Source organism: Myotis lucifugus, unplaced genomic scaffold, assembly GCF_000147115.1.
Source record: "Myotis lucifugus unplaced genomic scaffold, Myoluc2.0 scaffold_297, whole genome shotgun sequence".
Classification (NCBI taxonomy): Eukaryota; Metazoa; Chordata; class Mammalia; order Chiroptera; family Vespertilionidae; genus Myotis; species Myotis lucifugus.
In genome coordinates this window covers 1,298,675-1,306,975 of record NW_005871345.1, presented here as the reverse complement: position 1 = coordinate 1,306,975, position 8,301 = coordinate 1,298,675, and the positions used below count along the sequence as shown (strand labels likewise).

The 8,301-nt window shown below is 39.9% G+C and overlaps 1 pseudogene and 1 gene segment (V, D, J or C); one reads left to right on the top strand and one right to left on the bottom strand.

Annotated features, from left to right (window-relative positions):
* Nucleotides 1–329: 329 nt before the first annotated feature.
* Nucleotides 330–4,058, bottom strand: LOC102435766 (annotated as a pseudogene).
* A 2,599-nt stretch (nucleotides 4,059–6,657) lies between these two features.
* LOC102435464 lies at nucleotides 6,658–7,470 on the top strand. The segment is given in 2 exon segments: nucleotides 6,658–6,697; nucleotides 7,097–7,470. Coding segments are annotated over 2 exon segments (414 nt in total).
* Nucleotides 7,471–8,301: the final 831 nt, after the last annotated feature.

Sequence of the window (8,301 nt, the reverse complement as noted above, 5' to 3'; positions counted from 1 at the left end):
TAGCTCAGAGAATAGAGATCTGACCAGACTTTCTCTGAAGCCTTCTATTGTTTTTTCTGAACAGAAGTGAATGGACAACAGATAAAGCAAATTCCTCAATTCCTGCTCCTACAAGAAGGAGAGAACTTCACCACGTACTGCAATTTCTCAAGCACTGTGAACAACTTACAGTGGTATAAGCAAAGCCCTGGAGGGAATCCTGTTTTCTTGGTAATGTTAGTCAGAGGTGGAGAAGTAAAGAAGCAGGAAAGACTGACAGCTCGGTTTGGAGAGACTAGACAGGACGGCTCCCTGCACATCACAGCCACCCAGACTGCAGACGTCGGAGCCTATTTCTGTGCGGAGGCACAGAGCTCTCGAAGCACCTGCTGCCTGTCCCCAAACCTTGCTGTGGGGACCAGGAGCAGCTGCTCCCTATTTCTCTTTAGAGCAGAAGTCAAAGCAAGCTGAAGCCACAATGTCTATGAAGAAATGAAAATCTTAATTTAAAAAAATCTCCAGGCTCAAATAGTTTTTACTGGAGAATTCTACAAACATTTGAAGAGTTCACTTGAATTCTACACAGTTGCTTCCAGAAAAATAGAAAAAAGAAAATAATTTCTGGCTCAGTTTATGAAGTTAGTATTACCTTGATACCAAAATCAGACAAAGACCATAAAAAAGTGGGGGGGGCGGGGGGGAGAAAAAAAACTACAGAGAAATTTCCCTCATGAATAGGGACACAACTTTCTTAACAAAATATTAGCAAGTAGAATTCATTAATACAGGAGTGGACAAAAGTAGGTTTATAGTTGTGAGTATGAGAAGCAAAGTTTATTATTGTATTATTAAATACTAGAGGCCCAGTGCATGAAATTCATACACTTGTGGTGGTGGGGGGGGGGCGCGTCCCTCAGCCTGGCCTGCACCCTCTCACAGTCCAGGAGCCCTGGGGGGATGTCCGACTGACGGCTTAGTGGGCCTAAGCTAACAGTCGGACATCCTTAGCATTGCCACGGAGGCAGGAGAGGCTCCCACCACTGCCGCTGTGCTCACCAGCCATGAGCCCAGCTTCTGGCTGAGCAGCGCTCCTGCTGTGGGAGCACACTGATCACCAGGGGTCAGCTCCTGCATTAAGTGTCTGCCCCCTGGTAGTCAGCATTCATCATAGTGACCGGTCATTCCACCATTCAGTCATTTGCATATTAGCCTTTTATTATGTAGGATATGCTGTAGATGAGGCCCCCTAGAACCATAAGAAATGCAAAAAATTCACTGTTAACTCATTCTTGAATTGCCCCCACTTAAAATCAAATTGCCCCCCCGTGGGGTGTGTGCTACACCTTGGGAACCACTGGGCTTGACACTTTTCCTCTCTGAGTTTCATTTCTGAATACATAGACATATACCATGGGAATTGTAATCTCTTCTCCGCTTACCTCACTGGGTTGTCAGTGGTGGCCCACAGGCCCCAGGTGCCTCAGGGTGCTGACGGGTGGTCGCTGGTGTGCTATTATTGTGGGTGTCCCTGGCAGGGGTGGCGGGGGAAGAGATTGGGAGTCAGGGGTGAGGCTGCAGCTATCACTGAGGCTAGGTCTTCTCCCAGTCTGGTCAGCCTCCCCATCCCCCTGGGGGATGCAGGGGCTGGGGTGGGGTGTCCATGCAGGGGGATTGGAATAGCTCCCCGTGGCCTCTTCCTCTTCCTTCTTTGTAGACCCGGCTCCTGTCAGGCACTCTCCTCAGACCCCCCGGGAACTTGGCTGCGGCCACCTGCCCCCTGCTGTGCATGCAGCCTCCTGCTGGTATGTCAATATGCAAATTGGTTGTTACTGTGACACCGTTAGGACCAAATTAGCATATTATCTCTTTGTATATATAGATTATATTATTTTCCATATTAACAATGGTAAACCTACTTTTGCTCACCTCTGTATATTAAAAAAATAATACATCAAACAAGGCTGCTTCAATATTTGAAAATCAACTGATGAAATCCACCATATTAATAGGCTAAAGAAGAAAAGTCGCATGATTACGTGGAAAAAGAGCTTTTTGCTATTTCCCACTTAGAGTTAATGAAGCCAAACTGATCTTTCACACACTCCACAGTGGCCCTACTCAGTGGTGATGTTGTAGGCTATAGTCTGTACATTTTGGCCTAGGACACACAATTGGAATTTGACACTCCCTTTTCTGCAAGCAATCCCCTTTGTTGGCCATTCCAACTATGCCAAATGCATAGACCTTATCTTTCATATGCCTTTCCTCCATGATCTCAATTATTTCTTGGTACTCAGTCTGTGTTGGATCAACACTCCTCAAGGGGTTAATGACTTTATCAGAGTACATGATAGGATCAGCTTCTTCAGTAATGCCATTCACTGAGAGTGTTTTGTTGACTTTTTCTGCACTGACTTTGCTGCATTTGCCTTTGGGCAACTTGTACTCCTTCATGTCTCCCAGTTCCAGGCTACTGACATCACCAGAGAACTCACTGTAATGGAAAAAAAATTTTTTCTTATAGTGATTCGCTGTTTCAATAAATTCAAAATTATCCTTCAGAGTTGCTACATAACTGAGGAGCCTTTTGGAGTTAGAATGATGACCTAAAAGTCACACACAGATTACAATCTACTGTCCAGGCTTACTTGTCACTAATACTAAGTTCAACCTTATTTCCTATTTGAGGAGAAGTGGATCAGTGGCTTGAAAGTAATAGTCAATTTCACTCCACAATCGTTATAAATAACATTCTTAGCCTGTTTTTTGTTTGTTTGTTTGTTTTTGCCTTTATTTGAGTTTAGTGGTTTTAGGATTTTTAAAAAAGTGCCCAGAAAACTATGATCTGAATAGAAGTGGAATAAAACTGTACCCCTGGGATACTTTTTAATCCTAGCACCATGATTTCTTAGGGCAGAAAGCATTTTAGGGAGTATAGTAAACTCGACTTCCTCTGCGATATGCATCTAGTTCCCATGAAGAATTTCACTATAGTGGAAGAACATAGGAGCATCATTTGATGATGAATCCATACATTTGATGAAACCCAAACCATCTTGTATGATAGCAATTACACCCATTTTTCTGGCTTCATCACTGAACCAAGATGGACTTGATAGAAGTTCTATGTTGGTTGCTCATTCTAATTTGTCACTTAGGTCTGTTGAAATATTAAGCTTAGCATGGTCACCTTCCAACAGGGTCACCTTGGATTTTGTATTTGTGTCTACAAAGGGAAGTTCTTTAGGAATCACAAAGTCTACTTCGATGTGTCCGTCAATGGGTCATTCTCTTTTTTCCTGAGTGCTTTTGGGATCACATTGGTTACAGTTCCTTCAAAATGTTCAATGCCGATATCTTCAAAAATGACTGTTCCTTGAGGCAATAGTCTGACATCTATTTCAACTTCTTTACCATTACTGTCCTTGTTATGAATTCCACATCGTCTCCAGGTTATAAGGCTCCTAAGTCACCCTTAAATTCACTATAGTGAAAGAGTATTTCTTTTATAACATCACATCTTTCATTAAAGACAAACACCTCCTTCATGGCACAAACTACTCCCTGACAGCGGGCTTGTTTGTTTTTCACCAGCATGTTTTGAGCACTTATAGCACCAGTATGTTTATTGTGATCCATTACAAAGTTTATTTTAACTCCAGTTTCCAGCTGAACATTTTCTTCCACATCTTCAGGACCTGTAAGTCAGATGAAACACTTCTTGTCCGTTTATTCATTCTTCAAGGAGGATTTCTGCTTTTATCTTCACCAGTTTAACAGCAATGGGTTTCCGCTGGGCAGATGATACTTCAAATTCAACATTATCTCCTACTTTTAAGTCCTGCAGGTTTCCATTATGCTATGGAAAGTGGAAGAAAAGTGTAGCTTGACATTCTGAAGACTGAATAGACCCATTAGAGGTTATCGTTTTTCAATAACCCGCTTTCACACAGTGCTGCTGAAGTACCATTGGGGTACCAATTGTGTCCATTGTTGTGGAGAAGGTTTGGATCAAAGCTCATCTCTCAGTGATAATCAAATATTGCACTTTCAGTAGTAATTGCTGATTCTTCTTTTTCAACACATTTCAAAGGATGACAGTTGCTAGTATTAAAAAAATTTGAGAGAAAATGACCTAAAGCTAATAAAGAATACAACTGCTGTTGCACTGGGCAATCTCACAGTGCAGCACTGAAAACAATGAAGATGACTGACTAGCAGTGCTGGGAAGCGCTCGTTCAAAGTTTTTGAGTAGGCACAGACTTCTTATTTCAGATCAAGTGTTGTGTACTCTTTTTTGGTCTTATTGGTTGTTTCAAAGTTTGTTCCTTGCCTGGTCTAAACTTGAAGCAGTAGTTTCAGGTGGCAAAGTCTATTCTATTACACTTCATACCCAAAAGCTCAGCGCCCCCTCCCCAGCAATGCGAGAAGCAGCACGCCTAGCACATAGAGTTTATTTTGTTTTTTATATTTTATGTATAAGTGAAATCATATAGAATTCTTCTTTCTCTGTTTGACTTAGCATTATACCCTCTAGGCCCATTCATATTGTGGCAAATGGCAAGATTACCTTTCTTTTACTGGCTGAGTAATATTCCATTGAGTATATGTACCACTTCTTTATCCATTTGTCTATCCATGGACACTTAGGCTGCTTCCATATCTTGGCTATGGTAAATCATGCTGCAATGAACATAGGGATGCATATGTCTTTTGGAACTAGTGTTCAGGGTTTCTTTGGATAACACTCAGAAGTGGAATTGCTGGGTCCTTCTTTGTTTCCTATTATGGGCTTTTTAAAAAGTTTATTTTGCCTGATGTAAGTACTGCTGCCCTTAATTTCAGTTTCATTTGTTCTTATAGTTTCAGCAATAGCATGCTATTGAGGTGTGTATATGTGTGTGTGTGTGTGTGTGTGTGTGTGTGAGAGAGAGAGAGAGAGAGAGAGAGAGAGAGAGAGAGAGAGAGAAAGACCTGGCACAGAAGAGGCTCCCAATGGATACTTGTTAAATGAATGAAGTATAAATACTAGGACATTTATTCCCATATCTTTATAGTCTGATATTCCCCACCCCATGTTTGATAAGTTTGTTGTCTACTGAATTTTGCCCACAACTCTAACACTATATTTATCCTGTTGGAGGCTTTTGTTCAAAATGTTTTTCATAATATTGAAATATTATATTTAGAATAAATTAAGGAGTCACTCAGCATAACTTCTCTCTCTAAATTCATAAATAATAACTCATGTACAAATTTAGAAAAGAAGTAATTCTTGAGTGCCTAATTTGTACCAATCTTCTTGTAAACATTAAAGAATATGGGCTTTTGAGCCAACTTTTAGATATGGAAGATTAGAGAGAAAAAGAAAATTAAAGAGAAGCCAACAACTGAGAATCATAATGGAAATATAACTGAAATAAAGCAATAAGTATAATTAAAATTTTGGGGGAGTGTTATAGGGCCAGAAACTAATAATGAGTACATAGGTATTACAGCAAAGATTTTCAACTGCAAATGTGAGGAGAGAGTCTTTCAAAAGATTGCTGGCCAACTTTTGGCCTGGTCTTTGTTATGCAGTTCATTTATTCAGTCACAAGAGGGGGTTGGTTCATCTGCAAAAAACATTTCTTTCTGGGAGAAGGGCATTTTACAGGGAAAAAAGGCATACTTTCTTCCTCTTCAGACAACTTGTACTTTATAATTTCTTATTGAGTATGTGTGGTCAAAGATTCAGGGGCCCTTAGACCAATAACCTAAGTCCTATACATGTACCTCCATAAATAACTTTCTCTCCACTTCTCCTTGATTATCTCTTACTTTCCCTATTCTTTATATATGTTTTTCTTCCTTCCGATAACCTTTCTACAATCTCCACCTCCTTCACCATTTTTGCTTTTCCTCTTCTCTTTTCTTTCTGCCTCTCCATCCCTGGTGCACAGCACCCATAGCCTGGCATAGAGAAGATGAGTATTAAGGATATTTCTTTAAGGAGAAGAGGATGAGCACAATTCACGTAATCAGTTACTATATCAAGAGCAGATGCATTGAAAAGTGTCTACCTAGACAATAGTAGATATCATGATTCCAGGAAACTCTATAGGAAACCTGAGCTCCCAAAGGTGTAGCTTTTAGCTTCAACGCTGTTAATTTTTCCTGTCCCTTTGAGCACATCACTGACTTCTTTTGAATCTCACATGCATCTTCTGGTATGTAGATAGAAATTTCATCTTCTTACAGCACAGAGCTCAGTACAATTTTCTGGGATTAAATGATACTTTGTATAAACTCCTTGGAGCATCAGCCAATTTCTTTGGTACATTGAGGAAGAACTTATGGAAGAAAGGTCCTGTATAGAAACATCCTTGTGATTTGTTTTCCTCATCTAGAGTCAAACTTTAAACCTCACAAATAATATTAGTGGGCACCCTGAGAGTTGGAGATATCTGGTTGACATTCTCCCCTTCTTCTTGGGGACATAGATAAAACAGGGGAGGAAGATCTAGAGAAGGAGCTGCTCTATCATTGGCTGACAAGATCCTGGCAACATCACAGTGGTAGCTGCAGCTGTAAGTCTTTACTAGTAGCTGTTGCTTCTGTTATCTGGAATCTCTTTAAGACTCAACTCAGACACAAAGACTGAACTTTGGGCTCATGATCCCAGTCCTTCCTTGAAGTATGAGGCTGCTGACTGGAGTAACTGTGTTTCTGACCTTGGGTAAGTGTTCTGTGCCTACCAAAAGGGACCTTGAAGGGTTATTTGCTCTCTAGTTCTCTCCCAAACTAGAGTTGGAGCTGAGAACTAATCTATGCATTTGTCTAGGGAGAACAAACTTCTACATGACAGATTAAATCATAACCACTACCCCAGAAGAACCCTTAGCAGTATCCAGATTGTAAGAAATTTCTGGGTTTATTGAGCCAAGGACCCATGGGATAGAGTCTATGGAGTCTCTGATTTTTGGCATGTACCTTTGGTCTCCATAACACTAATAATATGTTTTGCATTCTAGAAGGACATAAATAAAAACACTATAGTATGGGGTAGAGCCAAAGAGTTATGGGACTGTTATGTCCTTGATCTATAGATGCTAATTTGAATTTCTTAACCCTTTAGGGGCTATGATTGATGCTGAGATCACCCAGCCCAACTCCATGGATTATGCTGAAGGAAAAGATGTGAACCTGCCTTGTAACCACTCTACCATTGGTGGAACTGACTATATACATTGGTATCGGCAAAATCCCAATCAAAGGGCACAGCATATAATTCATGGCTTACGAAACAAAGTGACTAACAACATAGCCTCTCTCATCATCACAGAAGACAGAAAATCCAGTACCTTGATCCTGCCTCGGGTTACCTTGAGAGACTCTGCTGTGTACTACTGTGCTGTGAGAGACACAGTGGGACAGATGGGGCTGCACCTGTGCATTATCTCCCTGGCAAAAGAAGGTGGGGGAGGCAGCAGCTATTCAGAGCAAATCTAGAGCCATCTAGGAGCGTCAGAGAGCAATATGAAAGGAAGAAAATGAAGGGAAGGAAGTAGGAGAACATGAATAAGGAAAACAAGAGAGGGTAAAGAGAGGACAAGGAATAAGCACTTAATTTGTTGATGTGGCTGAGAAGTATGAGGAAACTAAGAATTATAAGGTTAACGTAGCAATAAAGTAAAGCGGTATTAAGAATTTGTCATGGCTTCTCTGCATGCTAATAAAATGTTGGTTTCAGTATTTTAGCCTAAAAAAAATATGGAGGAAAAGAAAAATAATTATGCTTGTCCCAAAGGTGTCTTTTATTTGGTTGCAGAGATAAGTCCAAGTTTGGAAATGCATGCTACTATAGTTGTTCTGCTTATCAGAAACAAATTACTCTTTCTCTAAGAGAAATCTGAAATGTTATTTTTATTGTTGCTAGTCTAGAGCACGTATATTTGTAATAAAGAAGTTCTTTTGGAAAGAAACAATAATTAAATTAATATTAATTTATTTTTAACTGTCTAGAAGTCCTGCATCTAAAAAAGAGTTTTCATAATTTTTTGATATTCCATAAAAGATTCAGGCAGAGCTAAAGTAAAAGCCTAGTTATATCTCCTTCATTTCACTGTAGCTTCCACTGTCCTTCTCAGAGTTTAAGATTATTTAAAGTATCATGCCAGACTGATTTCTTTCAAATAAATAATTTCATGCAACTACATACATATTTACACACACATATACACACACCCACATACAACTTATCATTTAAATTGGATTTACTTGAATTTTTTGCAACTTACCTTCTGTGTGTTTTTTAAAAATACTGTCCTGGAGATTTTTCTA